Here is a 24,008-nt window from a genome sequence, read left to right on the forward strand (position 1 = left end):
AAGATTTTTCAAAATCTCAAGGTCCCGTCCCAAGTCAATATAAAACCTTTGTCGTTTTCTAGTATTTTATTTATGCTACACAATCGCTTCCATACCATAGTGCATGCAACTTACTATTAACATGTTTGAATGAAATTTCAATAACAACAACAATTAGTTACTAGTAGACTGCTAGAATTTAAAAGCTGAGGAAAGTAGGATCCATATTGCTTCTGTCCTAAATTCTCATTTACTTCTCCTCTGTCCTTGATCACTTATTTATCATTTAGTTCTCCATGCCTGTGTTTGGCACTGTGCGATTCATGTGTTGTTCCTCTTTGGAGAGATTCAAGATTCCAGTTGGCTCGTCTCAGCTCCTGTCATTGGCCGTGGACCGCGGCTCTGGCTCATCTTGCAGTTCCCAGTCGTTCCCCAGTTCTATCTGGATGATGCCCATCTGCTACATACACTATTCAAACATGTAGTTGTAGATGTTAGATAAGCTAATTCTTTTTTCACAGTTCTGATACATCGCCTGTCCATCCTGGAAGAGGATCCCTCCATCATGTGGACATCCCTGAGGTTTCTTCTTTTTTTCCCCCGAATCCTCTTACCGAGAAGGAGGGTCTAAGGGCAAGAATGCCCAGTTTAGCTTAGTCTGTTTCGTTTAGTAATCAGCCATTGTATTTTATTACTGATTTTATGTGTTGTACAATTACCGGTGTGAAGCCCGTTGAGACAACTGTGTAGTAATATTGGGCTATATGAATTGAATTGAATGGAATTGCACTGCAATGGATGGATGGATGGATACTTGAAGCCTGAGTCTCTCTCTTCTGTGTTTAAACATTTCTTGAATTTATGTCAATTTCTTTTTACCAGATAAAATTAATTAATAATTTAGGTCAAAAAGTTACCGGTGTGAGTTTTTAAAACATTAATTGTCTGATTGTCTGTATTAGGTGTTCAACAAGATGTTTACTGTTAGGCAGATGGAGCAGCATTTCTGGTGACAGTGAGCATTAGTTTGAAGCTTGGAGCATTTGATCATAACTGTGTTCGGCCACATGGTGTCAGTCAAGTCTTATTAGAGATATCTTATATCTCCATCAAGAGATGTCTCTGGATACTTTGTCGGGGATGTTCCTGGTGTTTGGGGTCTTTCATCATCGTACATCCTCCTCTGGAAGATCCAGTCAGGAATCATCAGATCTTGCTTTTTTCTAGGTGGATTACAGTTACTGACATGACTTCAAGGATCTCCTCTTCTGAGGTACCTTCATCTGGAGGCCCTTCCTGCTGTTTTGATAAACTCTAGAATGTCTCCTCTCTTCCTCTATGATCAAATCTCTGGAAGGCAAAACTTAAAAATCAAGCCACAAAACCTCTGCACCACCCCTCCACTGGAAACACCACAATCGCCATTCAGTAAGATGACAGCTGCAAAACTGTCCTGCGTATGTCAAAAGTTTCAGTTATTAAAGATCAATCATCTGTTCTTCCAATGCGGTTGTCAGCTTCAGCACCACGTCTGCTTTAGTGCTCAGGTCTCAGACACAAGCACGACGTCTAGATCCAGGATGGTAGCAGCAGTGTGAGCTGAGACTTTCAGCTGCAGCTCGCGTCCACCCCCAGCTGTCAGTCTCTTGCAATGGTCAGGATGCCCGGAGATGTTCACCTGACAGCAGGAGTTGATCTTACGAGGGTGATCTTTTTTTGAGGACATTTTTGTGTTCTGCCGACAGCTTCAGAGTTTATGTAAAAAAAACAATTGTGCCTCCATCTTTCACCAAGCACCACAGAGCAGCTGCTGAAGATGTGGTCAAAGGTTCCTAACCTTCAACATAAAGGGGACTGGAAATGCCCCATGCATGCAGGGAGCACATAAAGTGCCTGAATAAAGAGGTGGGTGTGGTGAAGCCCTGCTATCCAGTTTAAAGACCAGGTCATCTTTCCCTCAACCTCCTCCTACCAGTCTATGCTCCCTAATGTTTCACTCTGACAGTCCACTCCCACAAAGTCCCTATGACCCCATTCTCCTCCCTGTTTCCCTTCCTGCCATGCTTTCACCTGGACTCCTGCTTTGGCCTCCATTGGATCCCAGAGTCTCTGTTTGGCACCATCTTTCTCTCAAACTTACTGTCTACAAATGAAAGGAAATGGGGTTGCCAAGATGAGTAATGAACATGAACCAATTCTGTTTGGTCATGCTGATTTGAGCAGCTTCACACCAGAAACTGCAGCTTTAAACGTATTTGTTCTGAGGCTCATTCATCGTTGCAGATTCAGAGACACGGTCCTGCAAGTACAATGATTTCAAAAATAAATCAGTCTTTATCTACAGAGAAAACACTGGTTAAAACTGACAAACCTATTTATTTAAAAAAATTTCTTTTCTTTAAATCTTTTTTAATTCCCTGCCTGCTGTGTCTGTCCATTTTAAGATTAGCACACCCCAGAACATAAACCATAATGCAATTATAACAAACTCGTCTTTTATAAGTCAAGGACATAGTTTCGTTTTTAGTTTAAACTGAGATGGGTGACTGTTTAGTTTCTACTTTAACTTGAATCAATTTGCAACATAGGACCCAACATCAATGTGGAGGTCCTTCAGATTCCAGCAGAAGCAACTGCTGATATAAGAAGATTAAATGTTTGAAATGTGGCCAAAAGCATCTCTTTTCATTTGAAAATGTACATGATTTTAAAAATTGGATCAGATTAGCAGAAGGATCTTAATTCTGCCATTTCTAAAACAGAAAAGTGGAGCACAGATTTTGACTGCTTAAAATAAAAAATAGTTGTGAAATATTTTGATAAATTACAGTAGTTTCTTTTGTTTAAAATGCATTTAAGACACTTAAAATAATCATAAAAATAAATCAAACGTCACCCGTTAATGTCAGTTACTGTTCAGCCAGTTGCATAAGCTAAGAGGGTTGAATTGATAAGGTGGAAAAAGTTTCACATTTTGCCCAAAAACCTAAGTTTAAAATTTTCCAGATGATTGAAGTACAAGTTTAGTTTCTTACCTCAAAACTTTTTTTCCCCCCTCTGGAAAAAGAGAAAAAAATGGTTTTAAAGACATGAATATTCCCGCGTGCCACAGGTGAAAATCAGGAAACCACAAAAATGATCACATGACTTCAATCCCATCGTTGATTGGCAGAAATGGTTTTGTTGTGTCTTCCCTGGCTAAAAGACTTTTCTGCTGTTCTCGTGAGCTTGCTTGAGTATTTAATTCGTCCTTTGTTTGTTTGTTTGTTTCTCATGATTTAATTTAGAGAGTTTGTAGATTTTCTGTCAAGACGTCAGACCCCTTCATCTTACCTAAACCCCACGTGGCAAAGCTCCACGTGACTCAGCTGAGACGGCAGGTGGTCTTATATGTGTGTTTGATATTAACAATTGTTTAATTGTGCAACTAAATGTGAATTCCTGTAAATTGAAAAATGTGCAATAAAGTTTATTGGGGGGAAAAGACAGACGACAGGTGGACGTGTTCACACCGGGAAATTTTAACGTTTTATTTTCTTTAGTTTTAAGGACGATAATGATGCCGTCATCATCATGGAAACAGAATAATTTGCTGTAAAATCTTTGACGTTATTTTGACCGCACTTGGACCAACATGTATTGATTTGTTGGCGGAAACGGGATCTGTGACGAGGAGGGGGAGGAGCCAGAGGAGGAGCAGAAAGAGGCCGGGTTGTTGGGATTGGCGGCGGCTGCCGCTGCCGCAGAGGACCGGCGGAGAGGATGCGGGTGAGCTGCTGCTGCGGGACCGAACGCGGGTGTTTGGCAGCGTGAGATGGCGTGAGAGCTGCGCTCCTCCCTGCTGCGGATCGGATGCTCTGGACTCCTGCATGATAGAGAGAATGGAGAGCGGAGTTTTCCTGAACTGTCTGGATCAGTTCATGCTCAGTCCACTTGTCACTTGGGTGAGTGCTGCAGGGCTTTGTGGGCTGACAGGGAATAGGATGTCATCCTCATTGGTGCACCTTTTTGTCCAGGTGAAGACACTTGCGCCTGATGATGGGGGCGAGCATTTGGACTTCTCGGACCTGCTGGATGGAGTCTTCCTGAACAACATCATGGCTCAGCTGTAAGTCCCTCCACTGCTGCAGCCACATGCTGCTGCTGCTGCAGGGAATCTCTGTAGTCAGCTGCAGACGTTTAACAACAGCAGCTACAAAAAACCTTACAGGGTAGACATCCCAGAATAAACAGGAAAGGTTAGAGGCTGCACTGGCTGCAGAGGCTCAGGGGAAGCAGAGCGGCATCATAGCCATCAGGATGCTGCTAAAGAGATTATGATTGACGGTGTGATGCTGTGACTGTCATCTGGTACACGGGAACACACACCGGAGCAGCCGAGTTCCATCTGAAGGTTAGGAGTAAAAAGTGATGACACGTCAGCACACATGTCAAAAATGCAGCCCAGACAGGCGTCAGTCATCCCACTTACCCCATCACCCCATCATGAGCATGTCCAAGTGCTTTAACAATGCTGCAGTGAAGGGAGGGGAAGAGGCGGGATAATCTCCTGGATTGGGAGACCCTCTGAGATTAGGGCCTTTAGTGCCTGTGGGACACAGATGGAAAGGGGGGGGGGGGGGTCCTAGATTGCATCAGAACATCTAAATCACTCTGCCTGCATTTTTCCACATAAATATTTGTACAGGTTCCAGGCAAAAAACTCTGATGTGTACAGCAGGACTTGACTCCAGATCCTGGTGAACATTTGGCCCTGGAGCTGCAGGTTGGGAGGAGGGGTGTCATGCTGGCTAAAGTTAAGCCTCAGGATTTGTAGTCAAGTCTGTCCCCCACATTTCTTAATTTCTCAAACTCGTCTGTAAATTTACAGACGAGTTCGACTGAAACTCTTTGGGTCCCTTTGATTTATCGGACAGAGCTGCATGGGGCCATGTTTGGGATCCTGTTTTTGGAATTTCTCTCATCTAAGTCCATCTTTTCACTTCTCAGGGACGTCTTTCGTTCATCCCTATGATTTTATCTGATCACAGTTATGTACATTTGTCAAGTGCATTAGCTGCTCCCACAGCATGATACTGCCACCCCATGTTTCCCAGCTGGGAAGGTCCGGCAACTCTGAAAAAAAATTGATGATAAAGCAAGAGATTAGCTCACTCTCTTTTTTAATTCACAAGCCGTTTTCTGCTGGTTCAGAAATTAAATTAAAACAAATATATTTTACAGTAACGACAAAAAGCTACGTTTTTTTTTTTTCGTTTTTAAAAGTTTGCCTGAAATCATTTCTTTTTTCCCTGTCCCAGAAATCCTCCTGCTGCACCTCGAGTTGTGAGCAAAGTCTGCAGGGATCCGAGTCAAAGGATTCAGAACCTGAACTTCCTTGTGCAGCAAATCAAGACGTATTATCTGGTAAGTGTTGGGAGGCTCCGCTATGCTTCTCTGAGTCAGTGCTCCTGTTTTATATTAGGCATCGGAGCTTTCCATCGCACTTTAAATCTGATTATGATCCAGTTGGGATTGTTCAGATGTGCATGCTGTTGTGCAGCAACAGATTAACTTGTTCTCCTCATGATGTTTGTCCTAAATATGAGCCGTGTGAACATCTGTGTAATCGGCACAGATGCCGGGTGGCAGCGCAGCCAGAGGCCAGAGCAGTGCAACCACACAAACACATAACCCGGCTGAGCTTGTGCCAGAGATGCTGAAGTCCAGAACTGTCTGTCAAAGAAATTAAAAACACTTCCAGGGGGCATTTTCAGTCAAAATCCATAGGCTTTATTGATCCAGACCAGCAGCTACGACAGAACACACAGGTTCTGAACTTCCTGACCTTTATTTGAAATGTTCTCATTATAGGTTTTCATTCCAGTATGTAATGCTACCTTGAAGCATTTGTTCTAGGTTCCTCAGAATCTGTGTCTGTGAGCTTTAGCCTGCTTTGAAATGATTGGTCACCGCTGCCCTACATTCTGCAAGTGGGCCAGAAACCAACATGGAGTTCAGGTTTTACTGATCCTTTCGCTCTTCTGCTGCCCGAAAAACAACAAAAAGACATTTCGATGATCTGAGTCTGCTTGTGTTGGGGCTCCGGTCTGGGACTTCAGTGAAAAGTGCACTTTGGCTGCAGGTTCGCAGCAGCGTTCATGACGGATGTATCGATTGTGTCAGGCTGGGGGGAGAGGGGGTTGGCTCGAGAACTGCAGCGTGGTGTGCAGGGCTGGAACCATATCAGGTCCTTAGATTTTCTTTAATGCCGTTTCTTTACCTGTGCCTCACAGCAACCGTCCTGTTGGTTTTTATATAAGTCTACGCAAACAGTTCTGTGAAAATTCTTTTTCATAGCAAACCAAAACTGAGTTCGGCCAAAAACTGGAAACATCTTTGATACTGATCATACATTCAATCTCAGCTTTGTGATGTGGAATGGAAACAGTTGTTGATTTGACGGAGGCCCCCCAGCACTTGGGGGGTCACAGATTTCCACATTTAAAAAAGCTGCATGTCAACATAGGAACTTCACAAAGAGCGGCTGTTGCTGATGACATCGTGGCCCATTGATAGTTGAGGATCTGTTGGAGATGCCACCACCACCAAAGTCATCAGAGGAAATATAAATCTACTAATGATGGAGGTTGTTGTTGCCGACAGCAACAGGCATCTTTTTTAAACAAGTTAATAAATCTTTAAGAAGAGCAGAGTGCAGATCCATGCTTGTTAAGGAGGAGTCCTGAGTCTTATTTCTTTGAGGTTTACCTCTTAAGGTTCCATCACAGAGATTCATGGGGTCTTTTACCTGGATAGCTGCATTTGGGTTTTGACAAACATGTCTTCTCATCTGACCTCTGAACCTTGTTCCAGAAGTGTTCTGATTTGCTCCAATTTGGTTTGATGAAGCATTAATTGTGGTTGTGGTCACATGATACAGAAGATCTTTCTAAACAGCTGCTTCAGATCATCTGTGCATTTTCATGTCACTTGGGAAAACTGCTTCTTTCTGCAAAACACTCAACTGTTTTCAGACTGATACGCAACCAGGACAATGCTCCTAAAACTGAATGTACGTCCAAGCTGGATCTGGTGTCTTTTGATCATTTTTTCTTTTTTTTTTGGTGTTTGCTGTGTTGTTGTCAGCCGTGCATGCTCACCAGCACTCACGCATGCTTTGCACACACTCCTGTGTCTGAGCTGTAACAGCACATAAGGCCAGAGCACGCAGTTTTGGAGGGGTACAGCTCTGCTCCAGGGAAACCGGCGCCCTCATCTACCCTTTCAGAGCAGCCGCACTTTATCCGGATGCGCTTCCGTGCAGGAGTTTTATCAAAGCGCGACGCATCTATGAATCCGCGGCCTTCCAAGCACTTTGTCTGCGCCTCAATGGGTGTTTTATTCTTCTGTTTCAGTTCGACACAAAAAGGCGGCATTCTGTGACTCATCCCCTCCTCTGTCTGCTTTCTGTAGGACAATCTGAGACAGTTAATCGCAATCCCTCTGCCGGACGTGCTGCTGCTCGGCAGGACGCCATACTGTGGTACGCTCTTCATCTTCATCATCTTTCAGGACTTCAACGTGTTTACTGCTGGAAGTCCAGCTGGCATTAAGACAGTTCTGCTGCCTTGTCTTGTTTGATTAAAGGAAATGAGATTACAATATTTTGAAACAGTTTTTAGATAAAAGCATCAGACTGAAAAAAAACTACTTTGGTTTTGAAAGAGGTCAGCAGAAAAATCTCCCAGAGCGGCTCTTCTTCGCTCATGGCATGTGTGTGAAGGAGAACCCACATGTTCTACTCTGTCTTCCTCTAGAACAAAGTCTGGATGAAATGAAGAAGCTTCTGCTGCTGTTGCTGGGATGTGCCGTCCAGGTGATCAGTGTCCTCCAGTTTCTCCACTCTCATGTTTGGTTATTTTTTTAAAGGATTTCTTGTCGTATTTCTTTTTGTTTTGGTTTGTTTTTTTTCGAATTTCAGTGTGACGAAAAAGAGGAATACATAGAGAAGATTCAGACGCTTGATTTTGATACGAAAGCTGCAATTGCTGCACATATTCAAGAGGTATGGGCAGAATGAAATGAGCTTCTAGGCTTCAGTGTCCATGCCGGTTTCATGGTGTAACAGTCTTTTTCCAAAATTGTTTTCCAGTTGACTCACAGTCAGGACAATGTGCTGGACCTGCAGCAGCTGGAGTCTGGTGACATGCACCCAGAGGAGATGGAGGCAGCAGTGAGGACCGTGGCCACATGTCTCCGACATTTGCTGGAGCAGAGGGATGCTCATCTGGAGGTCCATGATCAACTTTGCATGTTCAGCCCCTTTTTACGTTTCAGCTTTGCTTTCAAATAAAAACGTTAAAAACTTTGAGAGAATATTTTCGCTCCCTTCTTCTCCGCAGGCTATAGCAGAGCTCATGCAGGAAAAGGAGGCGGCTGGAGGTTCGCTCTGCGGCCCCTCCAGGCCCCTGCCTGCCGGCTACTCTCCCAGCATGCAACAGCAGCAGGTTGGAACCCAGCAGCACCTGGTGGTGGATCTGGCAGACTCAAAGGCAAAGATCAGACGACTTAGACAAGAACTGTAAGCAAAATGAAACTCTGCTGAGATTTAGTTATGTACTTGATATGAGACTAAATATCATTGTGTGATTTAAAGTCATGACAGAAACAAACCTGACTCATTCTAACTGCTACACATTGTCTTTCACTGAACTTAATTTTTTAAGTTTCACCAAAAAGAAATCCTAAAAATTCATTTTTTTTAAATCTAAGATGAAATATGAATACATTGTAGTCATGTGGAGAGCGGCGGCAGACGAGGTTCAGGATAAGAAACGCCCTGCGGAGGTTGGCCCACATTGCTGCTTGCTTGGCAGGTTGTATGGCTGTGGATCCCAGCTGACCCACATTTGTGCTGCAGCCTCACACACAAGCAGTAGCCCTGATCCGATCTCGCCTCTGCCCTTCTCTGCTGCTGCTGCTTCTCTGTGCTCGTCGTTAGGATGCCCTCACTCTCACACATAGTTGCTTCTCGCCAAACACAGAGAATCCGTCTGACCGCAGGACATATTTTAGCTTGACAGAACACCTTTTCTTCAAAACGGCTAGAGTGACCATCTCCTGCCTGTGTGGCTGCACAAACCCTAACCCCTTACTTAACCCTGTGACCACAGAGAGGAGAGGAGAGAGCAGATGCTCGACTGCAGACATGAGCTAGAGAACATGGAAGCCCAGCTGAAGAGGATCCAGCAGGAGGTACCAAGCCTAACTGAGTCCAGTCCATTTTTATTTTCACTGTTTGTTTTTTTCAAACATGCTTCATAGGTTAATTGGTTACTCTAAATTGCCCCTAGGTGTGAATGTGAGAGTGTATGGGTGTGCGATTGTGGCCCTGCAACAGACTGACGACCTGTCCAGGGTGTCCCCTGCCTTCGCCTACGAGTGGCCAGGATAGGCTCCAGCAGCCCCGGGACCCCGAAAGGGACAAAACGGGTTTAGAAGACGAATGAATGATGAATGTTTTTTTCACAAGGCCAGCAAAGGTTCTCATTCATCCGGGTAACATTGTCTTGAAGTTGAGTCAAGGCTTCTGTACCTAAAATCTTCTTTCTTTAGATAATTTAAAACCTCTGGAAACGAATTGTCAGAGAACTACAGCAGAACAATCTTAAAGTAAAAATATTACAGCAAGTCGGAGCAGAAACTGTGACAGGAGATTCTTTTTTTTCTCATCATTGAGTAAATTTATGTTCATTTCGTGTTTTTTGCCAGGTTAAAGTCTTTCTGGGTTTAATTAGCTCGTTCTTTAGCGCTCAGTGGAACACAGATCCTGCCCCTCCAAGTCCAAACACATGCACACACTGTATGGTCGGCATCGGAATCTAGTTGAGTCTCTGTGGTGGTTTGGAAAACTGCCTGGGGTCTCTCAGCGGATGGGGCGGGTCTCCAGCGGTCCTGAACAGACTGCAGCCTGGTGGAAAAATCAATGACAGATAATTATTGTAAATTTAAGTCTAAGCCTGCTGGCGAACAGCGACACGTTGGCTAAAATGGTCAAACGGAAGAGTTCAGGTACCGGTATGGTTTTTGTCTGTGAACAGAATTCCCGGCTGCTCGTGGACGCTCGCTCTGCCCGGACGTACCGCGACGAGCTGGATGCCCTGAGGGAGAGGGCCATGAAGGCGGACAAGCTGGAGAGCGAAGTGGCGAGATACCGGGAGCAGCTGCACAAGATGGAGCTGTACAAGGCCAAAGTGGAGGTGGGACTCATTCAAAGACTCTGCCTGATTTGTCTTTACACTGTCTGCTGTGGGTTCAAAATACAGCTACTGGTTTCTGACAAAAACAACAAACTGATGAGTGCTTGGTTGTAGTCGTGGTTAAGAGTTAAAGACGTGTGTTCAGTTTTTTTAGCAGATGTAATGTGAATAATGTTTTACCTCAACTCCTGAAGTGTGTTTTATAAATCAGGAGCTAAAGGAGGACAACAGGGTTCTGGTGGAGACCAAGGACGTGTTGGAGGATCAGCTGGAAAGCTGGAGGGCTCGCACAGACAAAATCCACCAGCTGGAGAAGCACATCCTGCTGCTGAAGGCCCAGGTCCAGGACATGGAGCAGGTCAGACGCAGAGCCAGACTCAGTAGGGGGGCGGGTCGGGCAAGAAGGCAGGTTTGCAGGTGGAAGAAAAATCGTTACCACAGCTGGATCTCCGACTGTATGAAAAACAAAAATCTTCAGGGAAGATGGCTCCCTGAACTAATAGTTGATCATTAAGATGATGAGTTTTAATTGTGTTTAAAGGCAGTTAATTTGACTTTTAAATATTTAAATGTTAACCTCCAACATATGCAGAGGATTGAAACGTATTCAGTTGATTCCTTTCTGCCACACTTTGTTAATTAGTTAATAATCAACATTTAGGTTTGATGCAAAGCTCATTATGACTCCCCCCCACATAGAGGGGGGTCCCCTCCTGCATTCCTGCACACAACAAAACCTTGTTTTGGGGATTTAAGCAAATTTCCACCTACAATCTCTGGACAGGCAGGTGTTACAGACTCAAAGCATTTCATTCCTAATTTTTTCTTTTTTAAAACATCAGTTTTTCAAATCAGACAAACCCCCACCTGTCATACAAACTTATCAAACATGAAACAGCAGATATGTGTGTTCCTGCAGATATTTTTGTTATTCATTTTCTTTATATTGCATTAATTTTAATTCAAAAAAAAAATTGGATGACACCAGAAGAGAGAGCCTCCTGTTTCTATCATGCCACCTGTTGGGATAATACTCCTTGATGCCATCTAGTTTTTTTATTACAAAAGAACAATGTGGCCGATTTTCATGTTTTTTTTCTCATTATTTGGACAGTTCTTTACAGAAAGTGCCTTAACCCTTGTGCTATCCCATGAGGTCAAGATGACTATTGACATGCTCTCCCTACCATGACAAAGGTGGATAAAGGTGAAGATTTCATGTAATCCAAGGACACCAGTGAAGATCACAAACCATTGAAGGTTCAGCGCACTGTCTTGTGGGGTCTAGATGACCCCACTCCCAATGTTAAAGTGCCTAGGATAGCACAAGGGTTAAACATCGCATAAAGTCACACCATGGGATGTTTGAGGCTGAAACGACAGGCTTGCAGGTTTCTGTGCTTCCTTGACTTACAGGAGAAAATCAGCACAAATTAACCCAAAATGATTGAGTTTAAAATCTTTACTTTGACAACGTTAAACTATTTAATGAACAGAGATCATTTTTAATCACAAATAAGCAACCAAAAAATCTGATAAGGTCAAACTTTTCTTTCAAAGCCATTTAGACATGCATGAAAGGAAACCGGCAGACGCAAAGATGTATCAAAGTGCTGTTGTCACTCAATTTTAACATTCCATTAGTATTCAGTAGAAACACTGAACGTATAAATATTTGTGGAGATGGAACTATAAACGGGTCATGTCTGAAATAATGACAGCACTAAACAGTCTGGGAACCAGCGGAATCTTCTGTCAACTCCTTGTTCTCTCCAGGAGAGGGAGGTAGACAGGAAGTGCATCAAGGAGCTTCAGGAGGAGAACCTGGCTCTGTGTTTGGCTCAGAGGAGAAGCATGGACGAGTCTCAACTCTTGGGCTGGGAGCTGGAGCAGCTGTCCAAGACATCGGAAAGCTCGCAGGGTAAGAGCCACCATTGGTAAGAGCCAATGGAGACATTTAATCACACAAGTCACCAGCTGTTGTGTTCTTCTAAAGGGCAGCAGACTTTCAGCGAAGAGGTCACTGAGAGGACTCGCAGTCAGCTGCTGAAGCTGGAGAAGGAGAACCAAAGTCTCCTTAGGACCATAGAGGAGCTCAGCACCAAAAGCAAAGAAAGTTCTCACCAGATGTGCAGCTTCACTGACTTCAACGGATCAAAGCAAGCCTGCTGCTCTGTCACAGAAAACTCAGAGCTGCTCGTGAACGGAGGGTCAAACTGCCATCAGGACCTCTATGCAGAAACACGGACCCACCCTTTTAACACTGCAGACTGTTGTCGGCTGGAGAGCAGACAGCTGGAGGATGCAGGTGCTGGGAAGGATTTACAAGAAACCATGTCGGATCTGGAAGCCTTGGAAAATGTTCACAATGGTCTGCATGCTTTGGATGGATCAGAGACCCCAAATGGCAGCAGGCTTCATCATGACGGCATCTTCACGGGTCTGCCAGCTCGCTCCTCCTATGCCAACAAGCACACACAGCGGCTGGAGGCCAAGGTCAGGGCTTTGGATGCAGTTAATCTGCAGCTACAGACGTCTCTGGACAGCTCAGGTGGGTTCTGCAGAACTTCAAAATGTGCACTGAAACATTGCAAGGTTGTTAAGCTTTTTGCTCTCATTTTAAGATCGAAAGGTTGCACTTTTGGAGGAGGAGGTTCAGGAGCTGGAAGCAGAGAACCAGACCCTGCAGACTTCCTTAGAGGAACTTCAGATCTCTGTGAGACGCCTGGAGCAGCTAGAATCTGAAAAGCAGAGTCTGGAGCAGGAAACGGCCTCCTTGGAAAAGAACAAGCGCCACCTGGAGAAGGAGAACCGGCGGCTCCGGCAGCAGGTAGGAGGAAACATGGAGCTCTCCGCAAAACTGACACGGCCTGCAGTTACATACTTCCGTCTTTTCAGGTGGAAATTCTGGAGGCGAACTTAGACAACAGCAATGTGTGCATGAGCAGCTTGGAGAGAGAGATGCGTGGTGTGGTGAAGGAGGTGGAGGGGCTAAGGGAAACAGCTGAGAGGGTCAAAAACCTGGAGGTAGATAACAGACAGCTGGCCAAGCAAGCTGCCATCGACCAGAAAACGTTGGCAACGCTCAGGCAGGTGAGTTCACCTGTGTCTGCAGTGACACTTAATGGTTTCAGTCAGCAGTCCAAGGCCACACACACATGTTTTGTTTGTGTTTTGAACAAAGTTCTGTTGGTCTGCTCTGCTTGGAGACACTAGCGGGTCTATAATGTTAGCCTGAAGCCGCCCCCCTCTCTGGCTAAAGGTCTCATCTGTGATTATTCCATCTGATGCCACAACAACCCTCTAGCATTTAACAAAAAAGGCGTTCTGCCCTCTGGGGAGTACGCCACGCTAAATGTGACATCATTTTGATACAAAAACTCTGCATGGAAAAGAGAACTGGATGCAAACATTAGAAAAAGAAACATGACAGCTCCATTGAGGTCCATCTGACCATCGGGGACAGGGAAAGCACACTGAACTGTGCTGCTCGTCCTCAGGAGCTGGTGAATGAGAAGATGAGCACCCAGCAGAGAGATGCGGAGCTGCGGAGGCGGACACATGAGCTGGAGATGAGAGTCCTGAACCAGGAGAGCGCAGAGCAGCCAGAAGCACACACATCGGATGGCAGGTACCTTTGTGACACTCGGAGATAGAAGTCTCCACCAACAACACATTAATGTAGGGTTTATGATTCATTTATCTTAATTTCACTGATGCTGTAGGGTCAAAATGCTGGAGCTGGAGTCTTCTCTCAAGAAGTCTCTGCAAGATACAGATGACCAGATGCTGGAAGCACGTCTGAGGGAAGCTTCCTCCTTCAATCAGCAACTGTGCCACGAGCTGAAGACTGTCAGTCTTTGCAGGTTCCTATTTGGAGACCAGCAAGTTTTCAGTCACCAAGTGTGAACCTTTCTTTGTCACACAGGTGAAGCTGAGCTGCGACGCCTTGCAGCAGACACAAGAGGAGTGGTCCAGCTCCAGCTCTGAGGCTGAGAGCTGCAAAGCTGTGAGCAAATGGCTGCAAGAAAGCCAGGAGGCCACTAAGGAGCTGCTCAGGGTCAAAGACCACCTGATAAAGGTCGAGAGAAATGTAAGCAGTTTGCTTCTGGTACCGGAAGGCAGCATCCCTCTAGATTCTGGGGGTTAAAAGTCCACAGTTTGTTGGTGTCCATCATCCCTTATCTTTGTCCTCCTTGTCCCCTGGGCAGAATGCAACGCTGGAGGCGGAGCAGCAGGCTGTGCAGGTGCAGCTGAAGCAGCTGGAAGGTCAGAGTCACATCCAGCAGGTGCAGATATTAGCCCTGCAGAGGCAGGCGGCCTCCCTGCAGGAGAACAACACCGCCCTGCAGACACACAATGCTAGCCTACAGGTGCCCCCGCCCTCTCTGAGCTTCACCACTGCTCACTCCCTGTGAGTACTCATTCTAACTGGTTCCCCTCCCCAGGTGGAGATGTCCACTCTAAATTCCCAGAGTGCGGCCCTTACGGCCCAAAACGCTCAGCTCCAGCAGCAGCAGTCCAGGACTGAGAGTGAGCGGGACGGTGTGGTGCGAGAGCGCGACGAGCTGCGCAGCTCTCATGAGCAGCTGCTGCGGGACCACGAGCGTCTGGTGGTTCTGCATGAACGGCAGGCCATGGAGTACGAGGCCCTGATGGGCAAACACAAGTGTCTGAAGAACACCCATCGGACGCTGGAGCTAGAGCATCGCACACTGCAGGACAGGTGGGGGAGAGAAGATAACCAGAGTCCTTTGAATCCTAGAATGCAACATGTGCTGATGCTGCTGCATATGTGTTGGGTGCATATAGATGTAATAGCCTGCTGCAGCAGCGTACAAAGCTGGAGGACCTGGAGAGAGCCTTAAAGGAAGAGCAGATGAGGATAGGTCTGGAGAAGGAGCAGCACCAGAGCACGGCTGCTGAGTGCAGCAGGCTGCGCGATGAGAAGGACTGGTGAGGAGGCTCTGACGTGCACGAAGGCATGCTTTGAGGCAAACATGAATTCCAATGAGTGTTGTTGTTTTTTTAGGCTCAACCAAGTTTACTGTCAGCTCGTGAAGGACAACGAGGCTCTGACAGCAGACCATAAGCAGCTTAAGACCCAGATGAACGAGATCAAGCTGGAGAAGACTTGGCTGGAGGCAGACTTCTCCAAGCTGAAGACGGAGCTGCAGCAGCTGGACATCACCTCCATGAAGCTCTCCAACCAGTGTGAGGTATGAACGCAGAGTAGAGGGGTAACCATTAATAGATGAATCGATTTCTATTCCGGCGATCCAACCAGATAGATCTGTCTGAGGCGAGTTGGTTATCAAATCTACCTATACCATTCTAAAATCGTTTCACAGAGAAGTAAATCGATATTCGATATTGGAAAATACCATTTGGATTGTGGCACGTTGGGTTTAATGAACTATCATTCAGAAACAAGTGACATCACAGTGGACAACCCACACGTGATGGCAGCAAAAAATGATCAAACCATCATTACAGTCCAATGTGCGGAAACACTTTAGCAAAGTCATGTGACCATACAGTGTGGTCGCAGAGTAGTTCATTTCGCTTTTGTTGTGTCTGATGGCTAGACAGAAATATTTGACAGGTCCTAGTCAGCAGTTTTTCTACCCAAATGCTCATCAATGAATGTCGCAGATGTCCATGCTCTTGCTCCACTTGCCATTTTAGCTTCTGAGTCAGCTAAAGGAAAACCTCGATGAAGAGAACCGGCACCTGCTGAGCCAAATCAAGACCCTGATGCTGCAGAACCGGACCTTGTTGGAGCAGAACATGGAGAGCAAAGATCTGTTTCATGTTGAGGAGCGGCAGTACATGTATGTGAGACAAACACCTGCTGGCTTTTCTCTTTAATGTTGTCATGGATGTAACCATTCTTTCTCCAACAGTCAAAGGACTTTTTTCTGAACTGATCTGATTTGTGAAGGATCACACCACCTGTTCAGAGTTTTCTACAACATGTGGTTTGATCTTCAATAAAATAAACAAAAACATTGTGTTTAAATATTGATAAAAACAAAAATTGACCTTTAAGAATTAAACCAACATTTTAATAATAGAAAAGGAATGAAATTCAGAAGTGATTTCAGGACTGCCGCGGCGGGGGTCTCGGTGTGGGGAAGGCTCGGCACTCTCCCTCCTTCTTTTTCCATTCCATCACCCACTTTAGAAGAACATAAACACCCACTCGAGCACATGTGCTATCTCACCTTTGCACAAATAGTTTGAGTGATTAAATGAAATACCCCCCCTCCTCCTCTTTAATCACCCTCCTAACCCCCCCCCCCCCCCTCCCCTCCCCCGGGCATCCCTCTCTCTTCTTCCCTTCTTTTCTTTTCCGTCCGGTCCAACAAAAGACTGTTACAGATATGAGTAAGATCAATGAAGTTTAGCCTTTATTACAAAAGGGGTTTATTTAAATACACACCTGGTGTATCAAATGTTTCATAACCCCTATTGTAACAGTAAAATATGTCCAACACAAGAGGCTTTCAGCTCTCATCTGTCTGCTTAGCTGTTGGACAGGACAAGTAAAAAAAAAAGTGATTTCAGTAGAAATCAATTCAGTTTATTTAATAATAGAAAGGTGGAGTTAAAAGTAGAAAGTTAACCACCAGATTTTGTGTCAAAGTGCAGAACATCAAAAAGCTTCATTTTTTATCCTCCTCTGTGCCTGCTCTCTACAGTCATAATCGTCTATGTTGATTATTTCCATGTTTGATTTGTCTTTGGTTTCATGGATTGAAAGTAAAAACAACGGACGAATTGAAGTGTGATGTCTCTCATAGAAAATGCCGTACGGCCGTCTCTCATGAAATGAGGCAAAATCCCTCTTCCTGATACAAGTGCCGCCATGTTGAAATCACGCGACAGTGATTGGTCCGAGTCGCTCCGAGTCATCAAATCTATGGCATCGACTGTCGCCATTGCCATAGATACGATGACTCAGACCAATCCCTGTCGACTGGTTATCAATGATACCTCCCTGTTTGGGAAGACGAGAAGGGAGGGGTTGGGCTGTCCGTTGTTTTTACAGTCAGTGGTTTTATATCCTGACATAACCCTCTGGACTAGGGACCGGCACACAGAAGGGCAGCAGTGAGAAGGAAAAGTCCTCTAAAAGGAGAATCAGGAAAAACCTTCCTGTGGAACCAGACTCCACAACTGAAGATAGACAAACATAGAAAAATACTGGAACATCTGTAGTCAGACGTGTAGAGTAGTAACTGCAGTAATGAAAGCAGATGGAAAAAATCAAAATCCTAAAACAAAAAAAAGAAGTTTCACAATGGAGAAGTTAGGGATCAGAGAACAGACAAAGTCAAGGTCAAAAGATAAGACAAAAAAGTTAAGTTAGAAATTGCCACAAAACGAGAACATGTGTAGACAAACTCAAAACCCTGACTGTTACAGAACAGAAGTTCACAGCTGTTCATCAGACCTCTGCAACGTTGTGAAGAACATTTGATGGATTCTTCCGAACAGAGATCTTTTATTTCTATCATAATTCATTGAATGTTTTTTTTTAAGGGTCCGCTGAAGTTTCTTCAAAGCATCACTTTGTCTAGACTTGGCTTTTTTTCTGCTGTGGACCTGCTCCAATGATGTTCAAAGTCTCCACCGGCTTTCAGCTGATGTCCTTACAACACCATGCTGCTGATTTACTTTTATTACATGATCACAAGTTTAGGCCCAAAAATCAGAAAAGCTCGCTCAAATCATGATCTTTACTCCACCGTGCTTTGTAGTTAGGAAGATGTTTTATCATGATATTTATTGCATTTTTAGGCCAAATGTTCTTTCCAAATATTTTATGAATTTCATGAATTTCTGACATTCAAGAATGTTGGTTTAAACTGCATCGTGCTGCTACACACTCTGCTTGTTTAAAGCTTTAAATGCTGCAGAGTTACAAATATCAAATACTTGCCTGCCTCCCAGGGTAGATTTTGTCCTCCTTGTGCTCTTGAGGTCTTCTGCCTGCACTTTTGGTGGAGTGACCACAGTGTCCATGTGTCTAACTGTGAACCATTGAATTTGTAAAGCCATTGAAAGTCTTTCCAGCCTCAGGCAGAGCATATTGTGTTTACTTTTGTGTGGAAGAAACATAAAAGGTTCACTGTCATATTCAGAAAGCTAACATTTGACTCAAGGGGATTCTAAGTCACTAACTGAAGGGTTTCCAATGGTACTTCCAGGTTTTAGTTCCTAAAATATACATTGAAATAATACACATTTCATATGTATAATTTTTAATATTTTTATGTATAATTTTTAATATTTTTAATCAATATTAGAGTAAATACTATGATAAATTAATGCAGAAAATCTTTTAAAAGATGCAAAACCTTTTTTCTTGACACCCGACCTTCATTTTCTTGAAATATTTTACAAAAAATCCTTTTATCATGTAAAGAAATCTAATAGAGATCATCCCAAAAGACAATTTCAAAATAAAGCTCTTTAGTGCAGACTTTACTTTGGAGGTTTCCTCAAATTTTCTGAAGTATTCTGAAAATCTGCTGCAAAAGGAGAGAATGCTGGTCTGAATCTGTGTCAAGGTTGAGCAGGACTTCCAGGTTCCCACTGGTCCAAACCATAGAAATACATAAATACTATCTGATGTCACCTAGATGATTCTAAATGGTTTCGATTAAACCTGAAGTGGATCGCTCATATTGACCCAAATTTGCTCTGCCCATGTCAATAATGTTCCAAAATTAGGCATTTGAGTAGGCAGAGGAAAGTGAGAGTTTTGTTGGTCCACCAACTTTTCCGGACAAACCCATTACAAAGTTGAGCTACAAGAAATTTTTTTAGAACTTTGGTTCTTTTTGGCCATTATTGTTAGGAATAGAAAATAAAGCAATAAACATCAAACTAGTGAAATTTTCCATATAAACTTGGACTTTTTACTATCAAACTTACTTCCTCTTTCGGCTTCTCCCATCAGGGGTCACCACAGCGAACAAGTCGCATGGAAAACTTGGCAATGTTTTACGCCGGATGCCCTTCCTGACGCAACCTTCTCAAACCGGGCTTGGAACCGGCACAGGGGTAGAGAAGGGAACAGGGAGCAGCCCGGAGTCGAACCCTGGTTTCACGGACGGAAGGCGCCGCAAACCAGCACGAGCTAAACCGGCTCCCTACTTTTTACTATCAAAATTGATTTAAAAAGAAGGAAAAATGTTTCCGTTTGGAAATCTGCCTCTTGTGGTGATTTGAGGAACTGCAACATTTGGAATTTCCTGGTTGGCTTTAGTTTCAGGAATGAAATGTGGGATTCGGGTCCAAGCATCAGCCGACCCGGAGTACTACTAGGAGTAAAAAATAACTGCAATCATCAGATCTGACTCAAAAGCCCGGTTTACGTGGTTTAGTCCAAAACAAGGGTGATTTTTCCTTTGAGAGGGGGTGTTCATACAGATTTTCCACTTAAACTTTATTTACTTTCTCTTTCAAATGTGACCATGAAGTTAAAAAAAAAAGTGAGTTTTCCTGAAGAGCTTATTGATCTGCAGGTAAAACATAACTTTTTATTTATGCAGAAACAAACTATGAACTAAAATAAAGAAGGTATACCTTTGTGGGATCCTCAGGTACTATCCGACCTGATGAAGGACATGAAGTTGTGATGTTTACTTGATCCTACAGAATGAGGATTTGGTTTGTTTGTGTGTTCAGGATGAGCTGAACTCCACCAGAGACGGGATGAGATTCTCCTTCATGATCTTCAGACAGACCAAGGAGCTGATAATAGTTTTCTTTCTCCATTCAGAGATAAGCTGAATGATTTACGGAGGCAGAAGGAGAAGCTGGAGGAAAAGATAATGGACCAGTACAAGTTGTACGAGCCGTCACCTCCTCGCAGGCAAGTCAACACTTGGACTTGAAACATGACTGGATCTTTTCTTTTTTAATGTGATCCCCAGTTGGCAGCCAGAAGATGTGCTTTCCTGTACACAGAATCAGCTCTGGAAGCTAAAACTTCAGCAGCTTTGAATCTGAGCTTCACAGTTAAACAAAAGCAGCAAGAAGAAAGTGAAGAAGTTGCATTTGAAACAGATGCAGCAGAGCAAAAGCTGAGAAAAATCAGAAAATGCTGTACATGACTTGGACAGGCGAGCTAAACAAAGGGAGATATGTCCTCTCAACAAAAATCCCATAATGCACCACGTGTAGTTATCTTAACATTTTACAGATTTTTACATTTCTCCACATCTCCATCACAGACGGGGGAACTGGATAACCCTAAAGCTTAGGAAGTTGATGAGATCCGGCAGCCGCGAGCTGGAACCTGCAGGCCTGGCTGAGCCACACGTCTGCTCTCAGGAGAGCGGCTCCTTCATCAGCTCTGACGGCTCTGGAGGCTCCGCCTCCGCCGCCCTGCCCCAGCACAGCAGTGAGTACGACCCCTGCAGACCCTGCAGGAGCGGCTCCATCCCAATCAGATTCCCAGATGAGGATGGGCTTCAGACACCTGAAATACTTGACTAAACGTGTTTTAATGTGAACTTGTTCCGGTTAAGCTTCATTAAGGGAGCCATCTCACGTCCACCTGTCCGTATATTTGTCTCATCTCCTGTAAATTATTTTATGAATCTATAAGAGACATAGGGTCCACAGGTAACGTTTAATTAGGAGGATGAATTGTTTTTAGATTGTTTTTAAGAATTTGTCACTTGTTCCATAAAAATAAAAATAATTCCTACCATAATTGAAAACTGTGCTTAAGTCAAATGTTACCTGTTTCTGCTGTGGTCTTTTACAAAGGTTTATCTGACTAGAAAGAAGACAGGTGTACTTCTGGGTCAGATTTTGAGTTTTTGCAGTGAAGGGTTCAGTTCCTGTCCAAAATCTTAAACCGGAGCCGAAGTAAAGAATATTCTGGTTTTTTCAGAAATGTGCCGACCATCATCCTCCCTCACGCATGAGCTGTGTCAGCTCCTCCTTCAACCGACATCTCACCTTTTGGCTCCCCTTCTGTTCCTTGTCGTCCTCCCCTCCTTCCTCCCTTGCCCTCCCCACCCCTCCCGTTTGTCCCTCATTCCTCACCCGATGCTAAAATAGCTCCTCTGAAAAAGTTTCCCCGTTTGAAGAGCAGGCTGAAGGACAGAGACAGAGTCAAGTTCCTCTTCCGTCGCTCCACGTGTAAGAAAGTTCTGAAGTCGCCTCCCCTTCTCTGATCATGCAGTAGCAATTCAGTTGCATGTGTGCCTCATGCTTCTGCTTTAACTGGAGCTTAAGTCAGTGGCTCACTCCTCCTAACTCCAAGGCTTTGTGGCAAAATTACTCTTTGCTTGATTCATTTCAAATCAAATTACGATGACTTGTCTTCAGAAAATACACCAAAGCTAAGGAATGGGTCCTTGGGTGAGCCTAACTGTGGCCACAAGGGAGCCCAAGTCTAGGTCCCCCTGTGCCTGTCCCCAGCCCGGATAAAATACAGGGTTGTATAAGGAAGGGCATCCGGCGTAAAAAATCTCTGCCAAAACCACCACAGCAAATCTGTGAAACTGATGTGGTGATCACTGAAGAGATATGCTGAAAATGAACAACAACATAAGCAAATAAATGTGTCCACAGACCAAGCGAAAAATGGATTGCATTTAGTTTTTTTCTACAAACAAGTGTTTCTCTTTCAGTGAAATGTTGACTATTGGGTTGTTGTCTTAAAACAAATTAATTTAAACTAAAATATACAACATACACACTTTGTAACATCTGGTGTTTTCAGTCTAAGGTTTCATTGGATATTAAAGTTAAGGTTTCAGTAGCCTTGCAGGAAGTAGTATTCCAGGACGCAGCCTTGCAGGAAGGTGCTCCATAAGCTTGCCAGAATGCCGCTGCAGAGCATTACATCCTTCCTACATCCTTCATCATCCCTTCACCCCTTCCTGCCGTTTCAGCCCTCTTCCAGATGTTTCTGACCTGCGGAAAGGCAGATAGAAACATCCAGAAGTTAATGCTATCTTTCATTTTCCTCTTTGCTGTATCTTAGAATGAAGGAAAGTCAATTTCTGTATAAAAACAGAGTAAAGTTGTGATTTGCTGCTCCACAGGCAAAGATTCCAATGCCAGCAGCTTACCATCTGGATGTGAGGACAACGACATGGCGCAGAATCACGGTAAAACCTCTGGACTCTCATTTAGAGAACTCGGCCAGCAGGCAAATGTTTAACCAGCTCAAGAATTAGAGTAAAGCCACCAAACCGGAGCCTGACCTTGTTTCATATTAATCTGCGAGCTGATGACTAAAGCCAACATCTGCTGCTGGAAATCCTGTTCTGCTGCCCTCTACTGGTCCACATTGTGTACTGATGACATTCTTTTTAACACTAGATTATGTGTTCATAATGAGGTGATTGTTTCCTTCCAGGAGTCCAAAGTCGAGCCCAAAGTGAGAGCAGTGGTGAGTTCAGCCTGAGCCTGGAAAATGAGCCGTGGTCGAATGGCAGCAGTCCCATCCAGCAACCTCCTTCTCGCCGCTCCTCCTCCTCCAACCAACCACCCAGTGACACCTCCACCCACCAATGGGACATGAAGCTGCAGGGCTGCAGCCAAAGGGCCTCTCCTGTGTCCAATCACCACTCTCAGAACACAGATAACCAGTCTGTTCAAACTCAGCTGGATCCTGTGCCGCCTCAGGATTTCTGGCTCAGCAGAGGCACAAAAACCATCCGGAGGGGATCCAGAGGGAAATTTCCACGTCGGTCATCAGATTTAGGGGCCAAAACTAACTCTGGGCTTAAAAGGGTGGGCTCAAAATCTGAAACTGCCCAGTCTTCTGCCTGTTCTCCAATCACAGTGCTGTATGTTCAGGGAAAGTCATCTTCAATGTCTGGCTGCCTCAACTGCTTCTCTGCGCCTCTGGTTAAGGAAAGACCGCTCAAGGGGCCCGGGGCCCCTGGCAGTCTCCCACGCGCCAGCAACGTCATCTCCACAGCAGAGGGCTCGTCCCGCCGCTCCAGCCTCAGCAGCAGGGGCACATGCAGGACCGGGCCTCAGCAGGTTTCAACAGAGGAGCCGCAGACGCCACCTGGACCCGTTCCTCCACTCAAACCACCCAGGGATCCCGCTGTTCTTCTTCCATCTGAACAGCACAAAGCTCCCGTGCAGGAGTCACTTGGCTCTCCGTTCACTTTCACATCTGTCTTTTCAAACACGATCTTCAGCGATGCAGTGGCGAACACAAACTGCCTGGACGGGCTCAGCGCTGATCAAATCTTCCTCAGCCCAAACCCGACTCAGACTTGTCCTCCTGAGAGCCAGACGTCTTCTGAAAGCGGGTCACAGACGCTGCTTGGTTCTGAGAGGCAGCAGAGTGAGAATGCAGCGGCTCAGAAGGACGCATGAGCGCAGCTGTAGCATCACAGCTTCCCTCACATCACTGCAGTCACACACTGAATCTGTTCTCCTTGATTTAGTGAGTACCTAAATGTAAACCTATGGCTTTGATTTTTATGTATTATGACTTTTATTTATTTATTTAAGAAGGTGGAAAGTGCTTTGATGTTAAGAAAAGTCGTTTCTAATTCTGTACAAATTCAGAAAACTTTATTTCCTCACTTCTGGACGTTCTCCTCCCACCGTGTTTGTGTTCTGAATGTTTAAATCTGTTGTTTTTTTCCCGTTCTTTCTTTAATACTGTATTTTTTTGTTATATTTCTTCTAAGAATGAACTGTGACAAAAACGAGTATTTTCTCAAATAAATTTGGGGGGGGGGGGTATTATATTCAAACTGCGCTTGCGTGATATTACGTCTCATG

The 24,008-nt window shown here is 44.6% G+C and overlaps 1 protein-coding gene and 1 long non-coding RNA gene across 6 annotated transcripts; one reads left to right on the plus strand and one right to left on the minus strand.

Annotated features, from left to right (window-relative positions):
* Positions 1 to 940: 940 nt before the first annotated feature.
* Positions 941 to 3,340, minus strand: LOC144993916 (uncharacterized). Its single transcript, XR_013657214.1, has 2 exons — positions 3,015 to 3,340; positions 941 to 2,278 (listed from the first exon to the last, which is right to left on the minus strand). It is a non-coding gene; the product is annotated as an uncharacterized LOC144993916 (long non-coding RNA).
* Positions 3,144 to 23,984, plus strand: ccdc88aa (coiled-coil and HOOK domain protein 88a). 5 transcript variants are annotated; one of them, XM_078949816.1, is made up of 29 exons: positions 3,227 to 3,359; positions 3,653 to 3,923; positions 3,996 to 4,087; positions 5,280 to 5,385; positions 7,435 to 7,504; positions 7,779 to 7,837; positions 7,943 to 8,026; positions 8,114 to 8,254; positions 8,364 to 8,542; positions 9,135 to 9,216; positions 10,062 to 10,220; positions 10,432 to 10,578; positions 11,997 to 12,141; positions 12,217 to 12,771; positions 12,845 to 13,050; positions 13,119 to 13,313; positions 13,721 to 13,851; positions 13,946 to 14,072; positions 14,149 to 14,313; positions 14,432 to 14,593; positions 14,669 to 14,946; positions 15,033 to 15,176; positions 15,253 to 15,439; positions 15,909 to 16,054; positions 20,017 to 20,109; positions 20,471 to 20,640; positions 21,309 to 21,389; positions 22,301 to 22,366; positions 22,618 to 23,984. In XM_078949816.1, exons 2-29 carry the CDS (start codon positions 3,849 to 3,851, stop codon positions 23,592 to 23,594), a joined length of 5,022 nt encoding a protein of 1,673 aa, XP_078805942.1. In that variant the 5' UTR covers positions 3,227 to 3,359; positions 3,653 to 3,848; the 3' UTR covers positions 23,595 to 23,984. The 5 variants fall into 5 exon arrangements, with proteins under 5 accessions (XP_078805949.1, XP_078805942.1, XP_078805939.1 ...); XM_078949813.1 differs by having other exon boundaries at positions 3,656 to 3,923; XM_078949821.1 differs by lacking the exon at positions 21,309 to 21,389 and having other exon boundaries at positions 3,656 to 3,923.
* Positions 23,985 to 24,008: the final 24 nt, after the last annotated feature.

The sequence above is a fragment of the Oryzias latipes genome, chromosome 1 (genome assembly GCF_053564925.1).
Source record: "Oryzias latipes strain Hd-rR chromosome 1, Olatipes_Hd-rR_3.1".
In the NCBI taxonomy this organism is placed as follows: Eukaryota; Metazoa; Chordata; class Actinopteri; order Beloniformes; family Adrianichthyidae; genus Oryzias; species Oryzias latipes.